Source organism: Phasianus colchicus, chromosome 1 (genome assembly GCF_987193195.1).
Source record: "Phasianus colchicus chromosome 1, bPhaCol1.hap1.1, whole genome shotgun sequence".
NCBI lineage: Eukaryota > Metazoa > Chordata > Aves > Galliformes > Phasianidae > Phasianus > Phasianus colchicus.
In genome coordinates, this window is record NC_143436.1 from 104341735 (window position 1) to 104366656 (window position 24922).

General features: G+C 40.8%; 2 protein-coding genes across 5 annotated transcripts in view; one reads left to right on the plus strand and one right to left on the minus strand.

Moving 5' to 3' along the window:
* Positions 1-3904, minus strand: ATP5PF (ATP synthase peripheral stalk subunit F6). 2 transcript variants are annotated; one of them, XM_031612677.2, is made up of 4 exons: positions 3765-3904; positions 3373-3560; positions 2446-2570; positions 1-1021 (listed from the first exon to the last, which is right to left on the minus strand). In XM_031612677.2, exons 2-4 carry the CDS (start codon positions 3540-3542, stop codon positions 993-995), a joined length of 324 nt encoding a protein of 107 aa, XP_031468537.1. In that variant the 5' UTR covers positions 3543-3560; positions 3765-3904; the 3' UTR covers positions 1-992. The 2 variants fall into 2 exon arrangements, with proteins under 2 accessions (XP_031468537.1, XP_031468539.1); XM_031612679.2 differs by lacking the exon at positions 3765-3904 and adding an exon at positions 3657-3758.
* GABPA (GA binding protein transcription factor subunit alpha) overlaps positions 3773-24922 on the plus strand; it is a 24472-nt gene continuing 3322 nt past the window's right edge. Inside the window, exons 1-10 of one of the 3 annotated variants that reach the window (XM_090121416.1) lie at positions 4000-4187; positions 4959-5177; positions 7251-7351; positions 9581-9725; positions 10245-10329; positions 11478-11723; positions 18801-18995; positions 19750-19806; positions 20822-20962; positions 21905-22097. In XM_090121416.1, the coding sequence (XP_089977542.1) occupies positions 7275-7351; positions 9581-9725; positions 10245-10329; positions 11478-11723; positions 18801-18995; positions 19750-19806; positions 20822-20962; positions 21905-22097 (1139 nt within the window). In that variant the 5' untranslated portion in view covers positions 4000-4187; positions 4959-5177; positions 7251-7274. Of the gene's footprint in view, positions 3912-3999; positions 4188-4958; positions 5178-7250; positions 7352-9580; positions 9726-10244; positions 10330-11477; positions 11724-18800; positions 18996-19749; positions 19807-20821; positions 20963-21904; positions 22098-24922 lie in introns of those variants that run through there. The other 2 variants (XM_031612680.2, XM_090121410.1) reach the window with 2 other exon arrangements.

Below are 24922 nucleotides of genomic sequence, written 5' to 3' on the forward strand. Positions count from 1 at the left end.
AACCACAAAACTGCTTAACTTAAAGATGCAACTAAATGGAATACACAGGTCAATTTGTGTGACTTCTCATTTTGGTGACGTATACATGCAGCAATACAGGATTCACTCTTGCAGCTTGGAATAGTCTATCCAAATAACTTTCGTAGATGACCTCCACCATTGTCAAGGGCAGAAACTCTCCTGTAACGTTGACTTCATTCTTACTCATGTCAGCATTATGTTAGGTCTGACAGAGTCATCTAGAAGTGCAAAAGTAGTTGCCCAGACTTTAACTCACTATCCAGCCAGGACAAAGCTGCTTCTAATTGAGGCTCAAGCATTGTTTTATTGTCTAATATAAAATGCCTACAGCATCTCTTTTACAAGGAAGTACCTCTTTCTGTAGATCGCATATGTTACTTGCCAGTACAACTACAGTTGTAACAGCTGGACCCTAAATGTTAAAGTATTACAAATAAATAGTTCCTCAGAGCTTTAAGTGTTTGTGTCAGTAGTTCTGTTACTGAAGTTTATTCCCTACAACATCAGTAACAAGTTTCAGTTGTTCCTGTAAGAGCATCACTTATGCGTTCATTGATGTAAAATGAAGTATTTATGCCTATGCAGAACTATCACCTTCCTTGGGCTTTGCTACAAATTTAGAATTGTTTTCTGAATTATTCTTGCAGAAACTTGAAACGTTACAAACTGGGGAAAATAAAGTTTCTTCTGTATATATCACTCAGTTTTATAACTTCTCAGCACTGAAACAGTTTACCAAAGGGGTTAGCAGTTGAGAGATATGCTATTCAGATACCTCAGTAACTGCAGAAGCACAGAGTCAGAGCTAACTAAAATCCCCATGTGCTTGAGAACTTGTTCACACTTCAGAAATCAAACTGAAACACTGCATTTATTAATTTACAACTGATGCCATATTCAGCATCAGGACCAGCTGCAGGCTCATGCGGTTGTTGGATGTACGCTGTTGTTTGGAGGACGATATAAAGAAATCACTTCGGAGTCTCCTCAAAGTTGGGCTCTAAAGGAGAAAGAAGGAAGCCGAGAAAGATGTTAGTTTTTTCTTCTTCCAGCCTAAAACACAACTATTCATCTCATATTCAAAGAAAACTAAACATTAAGCTATTCACAGCTTAATGGCTGTGGTAGCAATGAGGGCAGCTCTGAGAAGAGCCCAAAGATAGGTAAGAGCCAGCTCCAACTGGCTCTGAAAGGGACTCACTGCTGACCAGAGCTAAGCCATGAATGACACTGGGTGTGTCTCTGGGACAGCAAATTTAAAAAAGGGAAAAACTGCTGTGCAGCTGGAAGAGAGGAGTGAGAAATGTGAGTGACTCAAGTCACTGCTACCCACTGAGTCCCAGCTACCAGCTGCTTACACCTTAGGGGAAAGACAATTTACCACCCCCACCTGACTTTAGATAAAGCTGCTTGTGAGCAGTAGAGATTTTGAGATGTACTTGCTTAAGTAAGCAAGAGAAACAACTAGATGAGCCTGTCATTAACAAAGGTTAAGTTTGCCCTTACGTCCTAAGGAAGGGAGAGTTGGTGCAGTCCCTTTGCATTCCACATGAACCAAACATGCCAAGAATTCTTCTCACACTCAGTCTAGGTAACATAAAAACATTCCTTTGAATGGGTTCAAAACATTTCTTTGAAAGGGTTGATAACTGCAGGACATGGGGAAATGGTTTTAAGTTGAGGGAGGGGAGATTTAGGTTGGATGTCAGGGGGAAATTTTTTACAGAGAGTGGTGAGGTACTGGAACAGGCTGCCCAGAGAGGTTGTGGATGCCCCATGCCTGGAGGTGTTCAAGGCCAGACGGATGGGGCCCTGGGCAGCCTGGTCTAGCATTAAATGAGGAGGTTGGTGGCCCTGCATGTGGCAGGGGGGTTGGAGATTCATGATCCTTGAGATCCCTTCCAACCCTGGCCATTCTGTTATTCTGTAATTCCAATACAAATCGAGAGCAGCTAACCATAGATCATCTCCAAATAACTGGAAAAGAATTTTTAATATAATTTAGTCATGATGTAATCATTAATAGTTGTTCATCATTCTGAAATCACTGACTTTCTGGATGAGTTTATAAAGTTTACAAACTGGAGCTTGGATGATACGCACTGGTTATCCACATTATACAAGCAGTGCTGACCTCTTTGGGAAGATGAGAAAAACTGATAAAACAACAGGCCATTTTGCACTTTTCTTAGTGTTTGTGAAACTATTAATTAATGTAGGTCTGACAGCCTACTGACTGCAAGTCTTGTTAAACATTGATCTAAGTTAGTTCACATCTTCACTGGAAAAATAAGGTTATTTACTGACGGCATCTTACATGACAATAATGGTTCCAACAAGAGCTAAAAAAGAATTGACTGCAAAGGTCAGTTGGTGAGCATGACCCTTCTTCCAATCAGAAGTTCAGTACCATTGTTAACTCACCCTCAAATTTGAATTCTGGAAACTTGGTTAGATCTCCCTCTCCATACATCCGCTGAAGCCTGGCAAGTGATTCATTCATGTCTTTCTGAAACTCGGGGCCTACATCAACAGGCCCTCCAGCTTGCCTAAAAAACAAACAAACAAAAAAGTTCCAATTAACAGTTCAGTTCTGAAAGTTTATATGGAAGTTCTACATTTTCATAGTGATTTATGGATCACCATTTTAACAATCAACTAAAGCAAAAAATTCAAAACATTTTCAAAAGTTGAGATATGACACACCTTAAGGGCCACTTACCTTACAATTAAAGGTTCTCAGAATAGGTTCTAAAGAATGAGCTTTTTGCTTAATGAAATTCCGAGCTACAGAGGCAGCCTTTGGAGACATAAAACCATGCTGAGTATCTAGATTTGCAGGACTCTGGAGTTTCACTTGTTCCAGGTTTGACTTCTTGACAAAACTGTGATTTGTACCTCTGTTATTTCTGAATTAATGATCATGATTTGAATATTAAATAAGAAAAAAAAAAAAAAAAGAACAAGAAGCAGAGGGACGCTTAATTCAATTGGACTCACACAAAGATTCCTGGGGATACACATATAAAATAGTTACAGCAGTAACTCTGTAGATTAGTCACCATCCATGGTGTGCTCAGTGCCTTTTAACTCCTTATGAAAAAAGACATCAGGGTATTTTTTGTTTGCCTTTTTTTACACATCTTCTGCCAGGTTCATAAGGCCAAGCCTTTAACTTGTGGCAGTATCAGTAGGTGCTGCAGGAAAGCAAGAGTTCTCTTTCACAACGGTCTCAGGGCAGAATTAAACCCACTTTTTTGTGAGCAAGCAAGCAAACTTGTTTCAGAGCAAACAACGAGCAGCGTTTTTAACCCCTCTACCATCCGCTTTAAGGTAACCCAGCGTACTTACTTGCTTTTTGTGTTGTACTCCCTGATCTTGTCCAGGAAGAGCTTCTGAACCGGATCGAGCTCTTTTGCCTTATTAAAGGCAATGGCAGAGAAACCGATGTTTCTCCGCAGGTGAACGGAGACAGCAGAGCGAAAAAGGGAAGAAAGTCGCAGGATCTGATGCAGGATCATGACGGCGCCGACGTTTTACTTTAAAACAATCAAACAAGCAAATAGAACGTACCAAAAATGACGCCCTTCCCTAACATAAGCCGCCTCTCACCCAAACCGACAGCCCCGACCCACCTTTGCGGAGCCTCAGTCACCTTGGGGCGGGACGCAGCGCGCATGCGCAGAGACCCGCCCTCCCGCGCAAGGCATGCCGGGGCTCCGCGCGGCCTACTTCTGCCTTACCTGGACCCCCACGGCCACGCGCAGTTGTCGTGAGGGACAGCGTCCGCGGTACAGCCCCGACCAACCGTCCGCCGGGCTGGGAGAGAGAGAGTAACGGACAAACGGCCGCCGGCCCGTCACCGCCGGAAGTAGGCGCTGCGCTTCCGGGTGAGAGGAAACGGCTCGGGGCGGCCGCCCCCACCCCTCCGCTCTCGGATAGGCGCGCGCGGGGGCCGCCGGGAGCTGTAGTTCCCGCGGCTGCGCGGGGGGTGGCGGTGTCGGCGCGCCCTCCCCGCCCGGGCCCGCGCTGGGCCGCGCTGCCCAATCCCGAGCGCGCGACGAGCTCCGCGGGGCGGTGGTGGCGGCGGGAGCCGGCGGCGCTGCGAGGGCGGCGGGAGGAGGCGTGGGCCGCTCCGCTCGGGGCCGGCGCGTAAGGCAGCGGAGGTGGGTGAGCGCGACGCGGCCTGGCGGCCCGGCCCGGCCCGTGTTTTGTTTCCGTTTCTCCCCGGCGCCTCGCGTCTCATTTCCGTTTCGGGTTCAAACGACGCCGTGGCGCCGCGGGGAGGAGGGGGAAAGCGGGCGAGCTGCAGGGAGAGAACCGGGGATGGCGGGAAGGAGCGGCACATGGCGGCCCTGGCGGCTCCCCGGGCGGGGCAGGGCCCGGCCGCAGCTGGGCGAGGAGCTGGGCGCGGAGCTGGGCGCGGAGCTGGGCGCGGAGCTGGGCGCGGAGCTGGGCGCGGAGCTGGGCGCGGAGCTGGGCGCGGAGCTGGGCGCGGAGCTGGGCGCGGAGCTGGGCGCGGAGCTGGGCGCGGAGCTGGGCGCGGAGCTGGGCGCGGAGCTGGGCGCGGAGCTGGGCGCGGAGCTGGGCGCGGAGCTGGGCGCGGAGCTGGGCGCGGAGCTGGGCGCGGAGCTGGGCGCGGAGCTGGGCGCGGAGCTGGGCGCGGAGCTGGGCGCGGAGCTGGGCGCGGAGCTGGGCGCGGAGCTGGGCGCGGAGCTGGGCGCGGAGCTGGGCGCGGAGCTGGGCGCGGAACGGCGGGCCCCCATCCGGCCGAGCAGCCTCGTTGGGGATTGCTTGAGCCGCAGATACGGCTTTTGGCCGGCAGTGTGCGGGGGTATTCGGCGTCCCACCTATCGCCTTAGTGTTGTTCCAGACACGTGCTGCACGGCTACTTTTCCATGGCTGGGTTTGTTTTCGAACTTCTGTCCCTTGGTTAGGAAGGAAAACGTCTGAAAACTGGCGCGACTTTGGCCCGTCTAGCATCTCTGTCTTAAACCCAAACTGGTTGGTAACTTGCAAAGGGTCTTATATAAAGGCCTCGCTGAATGCGTGTGGCATTACCAATGGAAGTACCGGTAGGGGTGGCTGTACCTAATGCCCCCTGGAACAGCTGAACCGTGGGACCCTCCAGAGCGCAGGAGCATAACATCACCAAGGTTGGAAAAGCCCTCCAAGATCATCCAGTCTAACCAACCCCCACCATCAATAATTTCCCACTAAGCCTTGTCCCTTAGTACAACATCTAAACGTTTCTTGTGCAACCTCTTCTTTAAGTTTCACTCAGTTTGTTATCCCAAGAGGCTGCCTCTGTTGAATCCCCAGCTGCTTCATGGGATTGATTACGTATATTTTATTTGTATTTCATCATCTGTACTGTGTCTATACTACTGTATGGCCACCACATTTGCAGCATCATATGCAATTCTTCTGCAAATCTGGCAGATTGGGAAATATAATTAAAACAAAACACTTTCATTGAGTTTTTTTTCCACTAATGTTTGGTGAGGTATATAAGCTCCTTGAACTGCCCCTGCTTCATGCAAGTGATGATGATGAGTACAAATTCTGTTTTGTTCTTCTTGTTGCTTAACATTATTTAGCTAGTGATAAATAGCTGACATCCAGATGTCTAACCAGGCTTCTTTCTTCCAGAGAGTCTGTGGCTGTTTCTTGACATGACAGTCTCTGATCTCTGTAGTTAATAGCCCCAGTGAGCTGCTCTGTGTGAGTTTTGTCCCATTGGAACACATGCACACTGTCAGTCTCTGCGCAATCCTGTAGCAGCAATTTTCATTGGACGTTGTGTGAATCCTTTGTTTTGTTTAAAGCATGCTGTTTCTTAATATTATCAGGAGTCTCTATTTTAGTGTAAGAATGCATCACTAATTTTCTCCGTTAGCCTTCCTCAAAGTGTTACTGTTTTCACATGTTTTGGTCATGTTATTCTTCTTCTTTCCACTCTGCTCACCTCTTTTTCTTGTGTTTGTGCTTGGTGGAACCATCTTTCCTCCCCTTTCCATGCCTGCACTTTGCTCTCCTCCTCTGCCTTCCCAGGCTATCCAAAAGTATAATGTAGCCAGCATTATGCAGCTGTGTAATGGTAAGAAGGCAAAGCCCTTAGGAGAGGGAGTGAATAGTGCCAGTCCAGCTGCCAATTTGGACTCCAGCCCGCAGGAATGTCAGAATATATTGCCTTATTCTATGCAGTTCCAGTTAGTGTGTTACTGTAATGTTTACTCACCATGTGTCATTTTGCATTTACCAATATTGAGTATTTTCTTTCATAAATCATTTATTTACTCAATCCTTAATTTCTAAAAGTCCTAATAGTCAACCAGATCACTTGTAGCAGTGCAGATATCAGTTCTTCCAGAGACTTAATCAAACTTGTCTCTTCGGAAGTGTTCCCCATATAGTGTGAAGATGATATGTGAGATTAGACGAGAGGAAGTTGGACTTCTTGGACTGGCAGTTCAGTGTAGCCATCCCCTGCAGCTAGGAGAGTTTCATGGAGCTAGGTCTGATGAGAATGGAGCAGGTTCTGGTGGTGATTTATTAATGAGGTGCTGTTTACTTCTTATCCAACCCTGGTGGCTTCTCACTGATTGATATCAGATACAACATATGATTTCTTCTGGTAGCACAACTAATTTCACATAACAGTTTTTGAAGGATGTGGTATGATGAACAGCATGAATTTCTTTCAACAATTTTTCTAAAAGATGTATGGCTTGTTTATTATTCATTTTGATAAAATGAAAACTCCTTACTAACAGTTGATATGAGTTTAGTTTAGAACATGAGAAAGAATGAATCTAAGATGGAAACCTTTCTAGCCTCTCTTGTGAAGAGGATGGTAAATGCATAGGTAAATCTCAATGGCAAAATGTGCATTAACTTTCCAAGAACTGTAGGAAGTTGCTTGAAATCAGCCATGAGAAGTTTTAGTTAGTCTATTCCAAAAGCAGTCAGTAAGTGGAGATGTATGTAAGAAAACAAGACTTTGGCCTCAGTATTTGTTTCTGTTTAGAGTTCTGAATTTACCTGTTCCACAAATGTTCTGCAGGGCATTGTCATCTATTTTGTGAAATCTGTGTTAGGTTTTGGTTTTCCCTCTTTCTTTAAACAACTATCTAGATATTTGGTTTTTTAAAAAAATGTTTGATAGGTTGCAAACAATCAGCTTGTTTTGTTTGTGACTTACAAAAAGAATTCTTCTTTGTTCCTAGCTCTGTTCTTAAGGCATTTCAGCCATGACTAAGAGAGAAGCAGAGGAGTTGATAGAAATAGAAATTGATGGAAATGAGAAACAGGAATGTACTGAAGAAAGGTATGTACTGTCTTTGCTTTTGAGAGTCATTAGACTGTGATTTGTTTATGTTTTGTTTGTTTTACTGATTTCAGAGCTGTGACTGCACACACTAAGTTCAGTTACCTGGGTTTATTATTAGTTATTGTGTAATGCTTCAGAGATGACTGTGATTATGAAATAAGTGCAAGTGTTTTCTAGCTAGGTGAAAGTAGTAAAATTAAAGTGGTAGAAGTAACTGGATCACTGCCATCTCTGTGTTCCTGTGCTTGCTTGCTTGATTCTACAGATTTTTCAGCTTTTCTTATGGTTATAAAAGTCTTCATTTTGCCTGTGCGCTCTCAGTTTTTCTGTTCATCTAATTAAGTGTTTTTTTGTGGGTTTTTTTGTGGTTTTTTTTTTTTATGGAACTATACCTGCTATTGGAAACCAGTATAGTGCTATCGTAGAATATCCCAATTTGGAAGGAACCTATGAAGAGCACTGAGTCCAACTCTGGGCTTCACACAGAATCATGTGAAATTCAAACCGTGTGTCTGAGAGCACTGTAGGTTCGGAGCCGTGCCCACAGCCCTGTGCAGCCCGTTCCACGCCCACCGCCGTGTGGTGCAGATCCTTTCCCTGACCCCCAGCTGCCCTCCCCTGACACAGCTCCATGCCGTTCCCTCGGGCCCTGTCGCTGTCACACAGAGCAGAGCTCAGCGCTGCCCCTCCGCTCCCTGTGAGGAGCTGCAGCCACCATCAGGCCTCCCCTCAGCTCCTCTGCTCTGGGCTGCGGACACCGAGGGGCCTCAGCTGCTCTTGCTCTCCTGTCCCTTCACCATCTTCATTGCCCTCTTCTGGGCACTCTGATAGTTTTATGCCCTCCTTACGTTGTGACACCCAAAGTTGCCCACAGTGCTCAAGGAGGGGCTGCAAAGCACAGAGCAGAGCGGGCCAACTCCTTCCGATGCCTCGCTGGCAGTGCTGGCCTGGTGTACCCCAGGATATGGTTGGACCTTTGAGTTGCCAGGGCACACTGCTGAGTCAAAATCAACTTGACTCCAACAGAACCCTCAGACTCCTTTCCATAGGGTTGCTCTCCAGTCTGTGACACTAGTATATCCCGGTATTCAATCTTAGTTGGTTAAATTTCCCCACATTTTATTTTTTTATTTCTACAATATTTACAGTAGCTTTCTCTTTACTTTTCATGTCTGTAGGAATATTTCTACGTGTACTTATTGCAGATGTTTCAGATTCAGCATATCCTTCTTTAATTGAAATAAGCCTTTAGTTTCTCCAGTCTGTTGCATTCCTTGTTATTCAGGGCCAATTTTTAAAAAAGCAGAGATTAAATTCTGTATATTGTGATTGTATTATTGATGAGGCCAATAAAACTTTAGATACAGAAGGCTACTTTGCCTTAATTATCTCAACCTAGTTTTTAGTTCTTAAAGCTTCTTTCCTAATATTCACAACTGTTTTTACAATATCAAAGCATGGGGAAAAAATAGCCTAGGCTAGTAGGTGACCTGGTCTTTTAAGAACCTGTTCTGAAGAACTATTTGAAAACCAGTTATTAGTTTTCTCCTTATTCTGAACTCCTCACATAATTCTTAATACTTATGAACTGCATCCATTTACTTTCTGATTTCCTCTGCTTAAACTGGTATTTCTGCATGCCTATGCCAATAGTGCAGTAGAACAACCCAGATATGTGACTAACTTTCTTTCAAGGTTATGCATTGCTGCAGTTCTTTTTGGTTGTCTTTTTCATGTGGTAGGTTTATCATTATGCTGGTTAGTTCCAAGACATGGACAGTTAATCTGTAAAAGAGGGGATTTTTTTTTTCGTTCTTTGTAACCCACATGTTAAGTTTTTGTATTTGACTTTTAACGTGAATCTTTTAAACACATTGCATGCAAGGCAGTCAGAATTAGTTTACTCAATGTGAAGGTTAACGGTATATAATAAGCTGATTGTAACTTAATATATTGAAAACTCAGGTTTGAAAATAATATTAATATTTAGCTTATCTTTTGAACTGTGATACAGCTTAAAAAAAAAAGTTAGCTGTAAAATCATCAGGATTAAGTTTGGTAATCCACTGTACCCAAATAGTTTATCTGAATGGTTTTAAGATTTCATATACAGTTTTTTATGTAGTTTATTTCTAACTTCTAAAAAATCTGTTCTATAACTACTGTATTGTGTGAGCTGTACTAACATATAGGTAATGATTTATTGTGTTCATTTGGTACTTAAAGCATTGTTGAGCAAACCTACACCACAGCAGAATTTGTGAATCAAGCTATTGACATCAATGAACCAATTGGAAATCTTAAGAAATTACTGGAACCCAGACTGCTGTGTTCCTTGGATGCACATGAAATTTGTCTACAAGATATCCAGGTAAATTGCAAGGTTATAGAAGATTTAAACTCTTAGCAGAGAGGTTTATACTTCATCCTTTTCTTTCATCATGAAATTTCCTGCTTTATTTTGTACACTGCAATGTAGAGTTTAATTTTACAACTACTTCCTTATCATAAAAGCATTTAACGTGTACACATAAATTCTGTATGAGTGAATAATAAAACTTGTGGCATTATGGTTTGTGAGTTGGGGGGTGACACTCTCCTTACCCAACCACAGGTGAAAGAAGATTGAGTACAATGACAACACTGTCTAAGCAAAAACTCATGAGGTAGCCCATATCGTTTGTTGCTGTTTGAACTTCTGAGAGTACGATCTTGTTTTGTGTTTGGATAAAGCAGAAAGATTTTTATGGTATTCAGATGCATAGACAACACAGTATTTGAGAAAATTCCCCTCCCACGTGTTTCTGCAGGCTTCACAATATGTTAGTATAACTGTTGTTATAACTTTGTAACTAATATATATATATATAATACTTTTGTTTTTATCAAGCTGGACCCAGATCGAAGCCTTTTTGATCAAGGAGTGAAAACAGATGGAACAGTGCAACTCAGTGTACAAGTAGTATCTAGGCAAGGTAAGCAGTTATATTTGTCTGCTTTATGGGCCATCTGGCTCTATTTGAGTGTTTGTGAACAAACCCAATACTCTTCTCTTTCTAGCTGTAAATGGATGGTCATATGGTTTCAGGAGGTATTTTTCACTGTTTACTGTGCTTATATGTAGTACCAGTTAAAACAATTGTCATAAACTGATGATATGAAGTTTCAAAATGTCTTATGAAACTTCATATCAATTTCAAAATGGGAAAAAAAAAATCTGGATCAAATAGTTACCGGGAGTATGAAGCTTTCGTTAAGGGTGAGCAGTTAATCATACCAGGTCAAGTACTAAAGCAGGCAGAAGGTTTTTGTCTAGATGAGTGACAGTTCCATCTCTGTGAAGAGTGTTTGTGTGTTTTGTGTATTACTAGATTATAACTAGAGTAGAAGTTGTAAATTGAAAATAAATATGAAGGGCTGGGACCACTATTAGCTGTTTTCTTTGGATGAGAACTCTAAGTCAACTACTACTGAGATGGGGTATTAATCAAGTTGGTAATGACTGCTGATGCAGAGTCTGTGTTTGAGGTATCAGATAGGATAGTTTTCCCCTTGTTGAACCCTCAGCAATTTACTAGTTGTCAAACACTATTTCTACTTCCTTAATTTCACATTGCAAAATATCTTCCCACTCTGTGGTCTAGTATCTTACATTCTGACAGTAATCATGACAGAATGAAAAGAAACAAAAAGATTGATAAAGCTGAAAATCTGAACTTTTTTAGTCTTGTTTCAACTTACTGTTAAATGCACTGTTTTTTGAAGTGGGAGAAAAGGTTTGCTCCTGTGTAGACTTGAGAGACAGTGGGGGAAAAACTGTAAACGTTGGAAATAATCTGTGTTGGTTGGAGGAAGGCAGCAGATGCTTATGGCTTGTTTGTTTGTTTTTGTTTTTCTCAGTATATTTCTTAAAGAACAAATATTTTGATGTGTGCCAGAATATAAAACTGCAATATTGGGGAAAGAAAGTGGGACAAATTTGTATTCACTTACTTCTGAGGTAATTCTCATTTAAGGACACCTTCAGAAATTCATTGACGGTTCTTTTGTATAACGCTACTTTCCAAAATATGCTAACACTAATTAATTATCCTTAATTTTTCTTCATTTGATCTATACCTAGGGACAGACCCCAAGTTAAATATCCTTGAAATCGTGAAGCCTGTGGAAACTGTGGAGGTAGTAATTGATCCAGATGCTCATCACGCAGAGGCCGAAGCTCACCTTGTTGAGGAAGCTCAAGTGATAACCTTAGATGGAACAAAACACATTACAACCATTTCAGATGAGACCTCTGAACAGGTGACACGATGGGCTGCAGCATTGGAAGACTACAGAAAGGAGCAGGAGCGCCTTGGAATACCATATGGTAATAATGCCTGATGGTAAACTGCACATGTGTTGGGTTAGGGAGGTGGAGGCTGTTTCTTCTGTTTGTTTTAGGGCAGGAGGCCTATTTTTTTATAAATGATAATTAACTTGGGTTCTGTAATTCAAGTGCTCTGATAGCTCATAGGCATCTTATGGATAAGTGCAATGCAGATCTATTTAGCCTTATCTTATGCAGAGATAAGTAGAATCAGTGCTTCTAATATTTCTATTAAAATGATGCTTTTTGTTCTAGTACTTCCTTTACAGTGAGTGTTTAGAAAGCAATTTTCTTCCTCCTCCATAAAAATGCATTTGTTAATGATAAAGCTCTTCTCATATATCTGAAATTGAATTATACTCAGTAGTTGGTGGGGGTTGCTTCTGAATGTACCGAAACAAATTGTTTCATGAGTTGCATGGAAAGCCATGCTTGGCTTCAACGCAAGGGGGGAGAAAGAAAATTCAGAGATGAATATAAAGACTTTGTAAATCATCACCTCTTCTGAATTAATGTTGATACTAAGCAGGTTGCTAGTTTATTCTTACCGTAGAAAAAGCACCTCTGAATGCCTGCAGTGGATTGACCTGAAACTGTAGTTTTTTTGACCTTTATCATGCTCTGGAGATTATCTGGCTGAGCTGCATGTTCTGACTTGGTGAATGAAATGTACTGTTTGAGTACGGTTTGAGGCACGTTCAGTATATGAGGCTGTACTCTGTAAGCACAACTGCAGAACGAGAGGGTATTTGGAATGGGAAGTTTGAAGTGCTTAAAAATTCCAGTGTAGTTACATGTCTTTGTAGTATCTTGCCAGTATTTAAACATATTTTTGATACCTAAAGCAATGGTCTTTTGATGCCTTTTAATTGTTCTCATTGGCAAATATTTCCAAAATAGCTTTTATCACCCTCTGTCTGTTGGTAGTCAAGGACTTGATGCAGAATGTTTGCGAAGATATAATGCGTTATGAGAGCAGATATTTTTCAGCATGCTCTTCCATGAGCATGCTGAAAAAATAAATAGAAAGTTATTTAAAACCATGTTGTTACTAAGCTTTAATAGTTCTATTGCTTTAAGTAAAACCTTAAGACCCACAACTGTGACTGTGGAAGTTGAATGTCTTTTGTGTCATGGGAGTGCAGATTTTCCAGGAGAATCTACTAGTTTACTACAGCAGAAATCCTTGTATTAAGAATCATAGAATCGCAAGGTTGAAAAGGACTTACAGGATCATCTAGTCCAAGAATATTAATGTTTATTTGCCAGTGTTTAGTTCCCAGCGTAGATACTTGAAGTGAAGCACTGTAAAGTTCTGATAAAGTGTGTCAGATATTCTGATATGATATGATATGATATATAGTCCAAATTTTCTGAGAATGTTAAAGTTCTTACAGAGTCCCCAGTAAAACCTTTTCAAATATTTCTAGATATGTATATTAAAAAATGGAAAAAGAGGCAAGTTTCCTTTAGAGAGTTGTGAGATTTGGTTCTGTGAAGTTCTCTGAAATTACTCATTTAAAATATTTCTTGGATCTTTTTAAAAGACCTGATGTGTTGGTGTTAAAAGTCAAGTCCAATCAGTAAAAAATCACCACCTGGAAGGATTTGATGTCTTTGTCCTGGTGGGCTTCTCTGTTTTGCTGCAGATGGAAAATTAGCTTTTAGCAGACCTTCAGAATGTTGTGGCTTTCCCTTCTGTGATATGTTTTGGTGGGTTTTGCCAGAAACTGCAATTTCTCAGCTGTTAAAGGCATTTCTGTTAATGAAATCCAGAAGTTTAGTACTGTAATAAGGGTTCCTAGGAAGAATGAAAGTATTAATTCGTATGAGAAACAAAGCCATGAAAGGGGGTTGCAGAAACCCTGAAAACAATAGAATCTGGTCAGGGAAAATAATGATCCGTGTTGCCCTGCAATCACATTCAAAGGGAACAAATTAGCAGACTTTTTATGGTATTTAATTGTGATTTATAATAAGATTCTAAAGGTAAGATCCCTTTGGTGTGGCTTTTCCCAGAGGATTACAGTATATGGTTTTTGGTAGCGTTGATGAGAAATGATGCAATGTTACTGTCTTTTATTAAGCAAAATAGAAATTATTGTTCCTAGTTAATATTTATAAACTTAGAAAGCTTTGGGTTGGTTTTTTTTTTTTTGCTTTTTAAAGTTTTATTTAGCGTATAATTTAAAAATATCTCCTTAGTCTGTTCATAGAATCTACAAGGTTGTGAAAGACTCTAAGATCACCTAGTCCAACCATCAGTGTGTTCCCACCATTCCCACTAACCATATCTCTCAGTCCCACATCCACACGCTGCTTAAACATCTCCAGGAACAGTGACTTCACTTCCCTGGAACTGGGCAAGCCTGTTCCAATGCCTTGCCACTCTTTCTGAAAGAGAAGAAATTTTTCCTAACGTCCAACCTGTGCCTTCCCTGGTACAACTTTAGACCATTACCTCCTATCGCATCAGTTACCTGGGAGAAGAGACAACCCCCACCTCTCCACAACCTCCTCTCAAATGGTTGTAGTGAGCTATGAGTTCTCCCCAGAGCCTTCTCTTTGCCAGGCTGAACGATCCCAGCTCCCTCAGCTGCTCCTCAGACCCATTGCCAGCTTTCTTGTCCTCCTCTGGATACATTCCAGGGCCTCAATATCTTTCTTTAATGAGGGACCCAGAGCAGAACACAGTGCTCAAGGTGTGACCTCACCAGTGCTGGATACAGAGGTGTAATCACCTCCCTACTTCTGCTGGTTATTCTTTTTCTGATACGAGCCAGGGTGCTGTTAGCATCTGGGCATACTGCTAACTCATGTTGAGCTGGCTGTTGACTAATAACCACAGATTCTTTTCTTCTGCACAGATTTCCATCCACTCTGCCCCAAGCCTGTAGTTTTTGTGGTGGTGTTGTGATCAAAACTGCAGGACCCAGCACTTGGTCTTTGTTGAACCTCATTCAATTAGCCTCAGGCCAGTGATCTGGACTGTTGGAGTCAGTTATCTTAGCTGTGTCCTTTACCAGTCAGTTGCCCACCCGTACCTACTCACTGGGGAAGCTGAGTCAGAAAGAGAAGGCCTCAATGCACCATAAGTTCTGCTTAGCAGTTGCTAAAATGTCAGTCTGTTGTCAACACTTAACTTGGTTACAAATCCAAAACACAGCAACAGAAGACTGCTGTGGAGAAAATTAATTCCATCCCAGCCAAACTCAGTACAACTGTGATTTTAAATAGTTTAGAAACTGGGATAATGTTGAGTTAATGTAAAATTATTTCAACATTATCCCACACTTAAATCATGACACTCAAATATACTTTTTCCATAACTATTCCGTATCATAACATATGCAGCAAAGATTCAACCTGAGATAGTAAATTCCCACCCAATGTGGGGCACGATAGTAATTGAAGTAAGAAATCTGTTGGATCTGCATTGCAGTTTCAAACAAATTTTGGCACCATGCCAAATTGTTGCTGTTTGCTAAAGAAGAAAAAAAAGTGATTTTTCTCCCTTTTAACACAGTTTTTCAAGGGAGTGCACACAGTTGTGCTTCAAGTTGTGTTACTTAAAACCTACTGGAGCTCTTTTAAGGAAATCACTCTTTCTGGGCTGTGTGTGTGTATATATGTGTGTGTATATGATAGTTTAAGATCACTGGTGAGGACACTGAACTGGTGCTTGTATACAGCATGGCATGATTTGAGCATTACAAATTACACTTCAGGTGTTGTTAATGATTCCACTTCTTCCACTTCCTGTCCTCCCATACATCTCCTTTTCTTCCCCTTGAAATTTTTGCACATCTGGAATGTCCAAACTGGCATAATTATATTGTCATGTTACCCGTATGTGCTTCTTCTTATTAATATTGGTCAGGGATCTGCGCCAAAGCTGGATAATATTGAGTGGCAGGGAGTGGGAAGGAATTTAGGAGAGAACTTAGAGAAGTGGGCACCCCTGGTGTCATTGAGCTTCGCTCCTGAACACCTGTAGTGCCCTGAATGTTTAAGGAAGTATTTCAGAGAGGAAGGTTGTAGCTGTAAGGAGGCACAAATTATTTAGGACCTGGCTTACATCTATCAAGCCCTGTTCAACACTGTTCAAGGGAAGGGGATCTGCGATTCCAAGAGAAATAGGTGTTTGCCAGTTATATGGTGGAAGTTCACATGAACCGCACCAGCAGTTTTTGCCAATACATTGGCGGCAATGAAATGGAAAGATAATGAGAGACCCTGTGTGAGTTAGTTGGATTACCACCCTTTGAGAATATGAAGAAAACTTTGCTTCCTCCATGCAGGCCTGTAGAGAAAATGTACAAAATCCTGGCAAGTTTGACCATGAGGTTCAGTGCTTTAGAAACCTGATGCCCTACTTCCCAAAAATTTTGGATGATTCAAGTTTCCCATCTGAGCCCATTGTGTGATGAGTGCAATCTGCTTACTCCAAGTAGCATCAGTAGCATGGTGTGTAGATGGGACATTCTCTTTGAACATCCAGTTTAGCACTGGTAGTCAAGGTGCTAAAAGGAGCTGTGCTTCTGTACCAACTTCTGAAGCAGTTTGAACCCCTTCATGTGCTGCTAATATATATATTTTTTTCAATTGGAACATAATGCTCTTCAGATCCTCTGTATCCTCACTTCCAAAACCAAAGGGGTCGACCTTGGCTCTCCCCTGGTGTCCTTTGCCAAAGGCTTCAGGTGGGACCCTTCTCCCCAGTTGCAGTGTAGAGCAATTTTTTTTCATTGTGTCCTGTCTGGACTGGTTCCAGGGCTCCTGCACAGGCTGTCTCCTGTTTACTTTGTTCAAAAGCTTATTGTTGTTCAGGGCCCCATGCAAAATCATTCTTCTTCTGTGCCTCTTGATAGAGGGCTTACATTGAGCCTATAATCGGGGATATGTATTCTACAGAAACCCGCAACACCTAGGAGAGATTGCTTCCTTCTTACTAGTTGACAGGGACATAACTTTGATTTTGTTGATGCATCCACTGGGATATGAAAATGTCTGTCTTGCCATTTTATTCCTAGGAACTGGATTTCCTGTGCAGGTCCCTTGACATTACTTCACTTAATACAAATCCTTCTGCAAGCTGGTTTTGCTATTATTTTCTTCCCTTTCTTGAAAATTTTGCTGTTTTGCCCCACATGATAATGTCATCAATGTACTGCAGGCGCTCAAGAACTCCACTCTGTTCCTGTGTGGTCTGGAATAGCCAGTGGCAGATGATTGGGCTGTGTTTCCACCCCTGGGGCAGACAGTTCCAAGTAAAGATGAACTCTGGCCTGCACTCTGCTGGTAAAGGGATGGAAAAGAGTGCATTGGCAATATCAGTTGTGGTTTACCACCTGGCTGCGTTTGATTCGAGATCATATTGAAGTTCTTGCATGTTAGATGCAGTAGCACTCAACAGTAGTGAACTTTGTTCAGGCCAAGACTGTCCACTGTCAGCCTCCATTCTCCATTGGCTTTTCGCACTGGCCATATGGGGCTGTTAAATAGTGAGCAAGTCTTGTTAATCACTCCTGGGCTTTCCAGTTGACAGATGAGCTTATGGATGGGGATCAGGGAGTCAAAGAAGTCAACGTTTTGTTTGGTTTTTTTTCTTAATTGAGCAGCAGCTCCTCTTTCTTCTCACTTCTCCACTGGCTTCCTGTGGAGGGGGTATGATGGGGGGAGACAACTAGGCCTGTCATGTGGCAGAGATTCAACCTGCAATGAATTGGATCTAAAACGCTGCAACGCATAGGCTGTTGTGGAGAAATTTAATTTCATCCCAGCCAAACTCGGCACAACTGTGATTTTAAATATTCTTAGAAACTGGAATAATAATGAATGAATGTAGAATTTAGTATTTCAGCATTATCGCACACTTATCAGTGTATTAGCAGAAGAGCATCTTGGTGTGAGAGGTGCTCACTGAAGTACTGTGGAAAAAAAAGAAAAAATAATTTTGTGTATTGAGAAGTGTTGTGGATAGTTGAGATGTGAAAGATTTTTTTCCTAAGGAAAATCCCTTTTTTGTCTTTTCCTGCCAAACCGTACCTTTTCATTGGTGTTTTTCCATCAAATCAAATTGAGTCATAAAAACCATGCCTCTCCTTGATGTTATACAATAACTTGTCTTAAAATAAATGCATAGTTGAAAACATACTGTAATTGAATCTTGAATGTAAGCACCGACTGGCCTAGAAACAGGCTTTAAAAAATAAAAAACAAAACAAAAAACTTTAAAGGTTGTATAGGAAAATGACTGTGAAGAGGAAAGGGACCTGGGGGTGTTGATGCTTGGCTGAATGTGAGCCGACAGTGTGCCCAGGTGGCCAAGAAGGCCAACAACATCCTGGCCTGCATTAGAAATAGTGTGGCCAGCAGGAGCAGGGAGGTAATCATCCCTTATACTCAGCACTGGTGAGGCTGCACCTCGAGTACTGCGTTCAGTTTTGGGCCCCTCACTACAAGAAAGATACTGAGGCCCTGGAACATGCCCAGAGAAGGCAACGAAACTGGTGAGGGGTCTGGAGCCCAAATCTTATGAGGAGTAGCTGAGGGAGCTGGGATTGTTTAGTCTGGAGAAGAGGAGGCTCAGGGGAGACCCTATTGCACTCTACAACTTCCTGGAGGGAGGTTGTGGTGAAGAGGGATTTGGCCTCTTCTCCCAAGCCAACGAACAGGACCCAAGGAAATAGCTGCAAGTCGTACCAGAAGAGGTTTAGGTTAGACATAAGGAAGAACTCTTTCTCTCAAAGAGTTGTCAGGTGCTGGAATGGCCTGCCCAGGGAGATGGCAGTGTTCAAGAGGCATCTGTATGAGGAGCTACGAGATATGGTTTAGTGCTTGTGGTAGCAATGGTAATGGGAGTACAGTTGGACTGGATGATTTTGTAGGTCCTTTCCAACCTTGTGGTTCTATGATTCTGATGATCTCTAGGTTACACTTTGAATCCCATGGCTCAGTGGCCACTTATATTTCATTTTTTTGAAGTTACGGTAAGGAGTACTTCTGTAACCTCATTGAGAAGGAGCCTTGCAGTTTGTAATGGATGTATTGCAGTTTGATTTCTTTGTTTTCCAGACCCTGTGCAGTGGTCAACAGACCAAGTTCTCCACTGGGTGGTGTGGGTGATGAAGGAGTTCAGCATGTCAGACATCGACCTTAATGCACTCAGCATTCCTGGGCGGGAACTCTGCAGCCTCACTCAAGAAGACTTCTTCCAGCGAGTCCCACGTGGGGAGATTCTGTGGAGTCACTTGGAACTTCTTCGAAAGTGTATGGGATTTTTCTGTAACTGATCTTACTTAACTCACCCTTTTCTCTTATTTATTCTTAAAACTAGTTGAAAGTAGCTGTTTTTCCTCTCTTTAATATTAGCATTAAAAATGAGGGCATCAGCACAAAATAACATGAGGTATTAGTAAGCATGTCTGTGTGATAAGCAGTTTCCCTATTGTTCATTAAACTGCATAACTAATATGGATGAAATATGGATTGATAAGTCCTTTGTGTTTTTTATTAAGATTTTTAGTTGCTGCATCTCCTGAATTTGAGAATTTTATACTTAAATATTAATAACAAGTTATTTAGTGTGCATCTCTGCCTCACATAGAATTGAAGACCATTAAGCATAGGCAGTTAAATCATTAGACTGTGCACAGCGTGACTGATAAGTGATGCATTTCTACGTGTATAAATTGCTTTCAGACTTACCATACTTACATATAAATTGGCAGACTAAAAACTACTTCTGTCACATTTTACATTATATACCTAACAGCTTTAAGGTATATAGAATGCACCTAGAAATTCACTATTGACATACTTATTTCTAAAAAAAAATGATAAAGCATTAAATGTTTCTGCTTACCCACAAGACCATGAGCTATGCATGTTTTTTCCAAACTGATAGAAAATGTTGGGCTCTTTTCCCCTCTGTGAAGTATGAAATTTTTTGATTTTCAAATGATGATAAAGGTAAGCTTGAAGCTAATGTTTTGAGTAAAAACTCTTTCTTTCCGATCTGCAGACGTGTTGGCTAGCCAAGAACACTCTGGAGAAATAGCAACTGTTACTATTGATCAGCGTAAGTATTTCTGCCAGAAGTTAGTTAATACACTTAACTGCTTCAAATTTGACACCATGATTCTGTGCTGTTTGATGTACAGCATTATAATGGTACAACAGTAAGAAAGTCACTAGACAGTGTAGCTTTCTTCATTGAGAGGAGGAGGGTGTATTCTAACATTCGAAGTGAAGCATTTGATTTGTTAGTATCTCTTTACTAGTTGAAAGATGTTGTATGTCTTGAAGTTTGAAAGTTTCTAACTTACATTTTGGATGATAGATTTCCTCTATTGAAATAAGATCTCAAGGGTAAGTTCTGAGGTTTTGATGTTTTGGCATTTCATGTTATATATTGTTTTAATGAATGGGTAAGTTATAATGCTTTTATTGGGGAAAAAAAAACTATTAAAAAAGAAAAAAGTGAAGGCATGTGTGAAAGAGAGGACTTGCTTGGAAAGTAATAGAAAAATATTAGAAACTCCTTTTAGATGTAATATGGTGATATAAATTATTAAAATTAATGAATTTTCAGAGGACTTGTGAGCAGCTTGTGTATTAAATAGACATGTACAGCATCCTGAGTTTGTGTCTAGTTAAATTCACCTAGAATGGGACATTCAAATCCTCCAGTCTTCATTGCTGTTTGAATAGCAGACATGAAGGATTGCACAGTGACTGTAGAGAAGAGTGCATTAAGGTAAATCACATGGGAACAGCATAAAAATGAAATCAAAGGCATGAGTTTATTCTGAAAATCTGTAAAACACATAATAGTAGACTAAAGCTAATGTTTTATCTACAACATGCCATCTCTTCTACAAGTCTTAAAACACATTTTCTAATAGAAGTGGTAAAAATTCTTTAAATTCTTAGTGTTGTGGTTTCAACAGTGTGCATCTTTTTAGTGAACGTTTAAAAAAAACCCTAGCTTTGTCTGTTGTCATATAGACAATAAATAATATATGCCTATGCATCTGATGTTTCTCTGCCTGGCTATTTATAATTGATGTTCTGCAATGTTTTCTGCTTTACAGCTGTGCACATTATTCCAGCATCCGTACAGCCTGCTACCCCAACCACCATTAAAGTAATAAATAGCAGTGCAAAGGCAGCTAAAGTACAGAGAGCTCCGAGGATCTCAGGGGAAGATAGAAGTTCCCCTGGGAACAGAACAGGTATTGTCTGTGTTATTTTTAAATGCAAATGTGGTACCCACTCATTAAGTTGAATTACAGTTTTATAGGACATGTCTTTGTCACTCTGGTTGCAAGGTTTTTAGAAAAAAAAATACACATAGATACAAAAAGGCACTGTATCTAGAAAAGATATCACAAGCATATGCGAACTTGTCAGGTTGGTTATCTCATACTGTCATTCTTGCTTTGATATTCTCCACTTCTGTGAATTGCTGTTTTAAATCCGTAATTCTCCATGCTCTTACATTTTCCTTTTTTGAAATTCTGCATGAGAGTCCATTGTTGTCATTCAGGGTTTTTAGGCCCAGAATTTGTCATCTGACATCAGTGGAAAATACTCTGTTTCTCCCTTTAAGAATTATGTCTACTGTTCATATCTGATTGAGAATTTAGTAATTTAACTGCAAATAGTTGAGTTAAAAAGAAATCTTAAGGATTGATTGTACGTGCAAGGTGATATATTGACTTAAACTGTGTAACATGGGTCTTTTTTCCCTATTTTTAATATTACATGTAAAAAAACAGTGAAAAGTGATTATTAAAAAAATATATACTCTATTGCATGTATATATTTATGCCTGAAGCAAATCATGCTTAATCTGTTTTATTTCAGAGTAGATGTGTGCTTTAAGTAAGTGATTATTTGTACTGTTAGGTAATTTTGTTCTTAAGTTCTAGGAACAAGTTTATGAGAAGTCTTAGTTTTCATATTACTGAGTTTCTTTTTGTGTAGATTGATACAAGAACTTTGCAGGAAAGCATTTCTTTTGTTGTAGAGAAGATGGAATTAACTAAATGCAGGTTCTCTTTCCATTGTATGTTCTGTGTTGGTTTGCTTTAATCTGTTGGTTGAAAACTTATTGCTTCGGTGAGAAAATGAAAAAGGACTACTTGAAGTGGATCTTGTTCCTATTTTGACAGGAAACAATGGCCAGATCCAATTATGGCAGTTTTTATTAGAACTTCTCACTGACAAAGATGCTCGGGACTGTATTTCTTGGGTTGGTGATGAAGGAGAGTTTAAATTGAATCAACCCGAACTGGTTGCACAAAAATGGGGGCAGCGCAAAAACAAACCCACAATGAATTATGAAAAGCTTAGTCGGGCTTTGAGGTAAGAAACTTCAGAAATTGATCAGATGTTTACTTACTCTTGACTACTTCATTTTGAGCTGTTTTAATAAAAGACCTAAATGTTTCTGTGGGCTTTTTTCAGTAAGGAGATAAACAGTTCCTGTAAAGCTACTCCTTCCTGTTAGATTGTACTAGTCTTCTCTTCATAGCAGTTACTGCAATAATTTCTTAAGCATGTACAAATTCTTTTTTTCTTCAAGATTATTGAACGCTGACAATATGGATAATCTCTGTAGTTAGCCTTTCCTACATTTATTTCTCTTTTTGACACATCTTCAACATTTATGCATCTACTGGTGTGTAAACAGTATTTGTTAGTGGGGAAAGTTGCAGGAATGTTTGAATACTCTGAATTACTGACTTTTATATTTACTTGTTTCTGTTCTTCTTTCTCATATTATGACAAACGTTCTTCTGTAATTATTGGTTACAGGTTTTCTTCATTCCATCGTGACCTCTGTAGTTTGACATTGGTAGAAAAAAAAAAAAATTGTATTATTGAATCTCCATAGGTGATATGGTTGAGGGAGCGGGGAAGAATGTGAGGAGCTCCATTTTAGACTTTTTTTTCCCCAGTTAATTTGGTCTCTAGGAGCACGGGAGAATTCATCCAAGTTGCCTTTCTTATTTCTTATTTGGATACAGTAAACGCTATTTCTGTTGGTTTTCAAGAAGGGTATTTGCAGCATTAAGCAATAAATATTCAAATAGTTTTAGAGTAAAGTTGTGTTGATGTCTGAGATATAAGATGGATTTCTAATCATTTCCAGTTTTGGCTATGTTATTTTTCATAAAAGGAGGTAAATTCATCTAGCATTGTTTAAAAAATACCAAATTCTCTGTAAGTTTACCTCTTTGAGGAAATAATGCTAACGCTGAGGAAGACTGAAGTTTATAAGTTCATGAATTGGCATGGAGTAAGTAAAAACAACTCTTTGCTATCTAATTTACATGAACAGGAGGCATTGGAAGAAATTGGCAGGCAGCAGATACACAGCTTAACCATACAATGTCACTGGGCAACTCATCCCACTCCTTGCCTGTCCTCTGGGGGAAGAAGTTCTCCTACCTAGTCCCTTCCCATTCTGTCTTATGCCAATTGTTGTTCTCCTGCTTTGTGCCACCATACGTGGCTTTTCTTTTCTCAGTGACTTCTCTATAGGTAATGGAACATAGCTGGTAAGTCCCCCTGATGCCATCTCTTCCCAGGTGCCCTTGTGCAATAGGTTGAGAATCTGGAACTTGAGGGACAGGTAAGTGAGGGTGCAGTGGAAGATCCACCCAGGAGGTTGTCTAGGGCAAGGAGGACAACTCTAAGCCTTAAGGCTGCTTCTACAATGAAGGAAAGAAGGGTAATTGACATAGACTCTTCCCTTCTGTAGAGAACGGGGGGCCCAATATGTGAGCCAGTCTCTATCCGTAGGGAAGCTTGCTGCCTCCCTGGCGCCTGGGTCAGAGACATGACTAGAAAATTTCCTGACCTTGTTTCTTCCTTCTTACTGATTATGTTATGATCCCCTACTGATAGTTCAGGCTGGCAGCAATGAAATTGCTAAGAGAAACATGGGGGCTATCAAAGGGGACTTGGAACAATTAGTGGACAGAGTTGGGGGTACAGATAATGTTTTCCGTTTCCCTTTAGTGGCTTGGAAGGATACTGAGAGGACCAGGTATACCCATATAATAAATATGTGGCTATGAAGCTGGTGCTACCACAGGAATTTTGGCTTTTTTGACCATGAGGTGATTTACTTACCTGATGGCTACAGATAGGGTCCACCTGGGTCAAAGGGGGAAAAGGATTCTGGCCCAGGAGTTGACAAGGCTTTAAAAAAGATTTGAAGGACTGCAGTACCATTCCACTGTTTCCAGTTTTTCTGAATCTGTATTTATGCATAGAAGGTATATGTGAAAACTTACTGAAACATCAAATTTTATAAATGATGCTAATTTTTGGGGGAGTTTATCAACAAGCTTTGCAGAAGGTCTTAAAAGCAGCTGAAGAACTCTGGAATAATGTTCTTATGACTATGATGTTAAACAGATGTCTGAACAGTAGTTTCTGTAAATTATTATAAGAGAAGTTTTACAGTTATATTTCAGTTAATGAATTACAGAAACCACATTCCTCAAAATCTTGCCATTTTGCAATTGACATGTTTTCTAACACTTGAATGTCTGAAGGGATCTTTAATGCCTCTTACTTACTTACTGCTGAGATAAACACTGCTGCCAAGCTGAACTTTTATTAAAACAAAAATAGTAATGTTTTGTTTATCAATGTACTGAAATTACTGTATCAGTTTTGATTAGTGCTGAAAATGATATCATTGAGAAACGTGCTAGATCTTCTACCCAGCTGTGGGAAAAACAGTTTTTGTCATGAGAAGTGGAGGAGCAGCTTGCTGTTATTCATATAACTTAGTATATTTTCTACAATCAGCATATGTTTAATTACCCTGTAGCAAAGTAAGACTTGGGGAAAAAAAAAAAGTATTAATTTCCTCTATTATTCTGAAGCAAAGTTTCCATGTGATTCAAAACATTCTGATAGCTGATAAAACTTGCATTGGTATTTAGAGAATTATGCTTGTGGTTTTTGGATAGGCAAATGCTTAACTAGAAACGTGTTCAACATATATCTTATCACATATGATTAGACTGTGTTGTCATATACCCTCAACTCTAACTTGATTGTTTATAGTATGGCACAAAATTTGGTTACATTCTTAGGAACTTACCTTTTGTCTTCTAGGACTAGGGGAAAATAGGAAGTCTTTTTACTTAACTTTTTTTTTAACTTTC

What these genes read in the sequence shown, in the direction of transcription:
- ATP5PF (XM_031612677.2), bottom strand. Translation starts at nt 3,542, where the DNA reads ATGATCCTGCATCAGATCCTGCGACTTTCTTCCCTTTTTCGCTCTGCT. An exon ending in GAGTACAACACAAAAAGCAA is followed by an intron (nt 2,571 to 3,372) that starts GTAAGTACGCTG and finishes TTTGTTTTTTAG; the next exon opens with GCAAGCTGGAGGGCCTGTTG. An exon ending in TCCAGAATTCAAATTTGAGG is followed by an intron (nt 1,022 to 2,445) that starts GTGAGTTAACAA and finishes TTTCTCCTTTAG; the next exon opens with AGCCCAACTTTGAGGAGACT.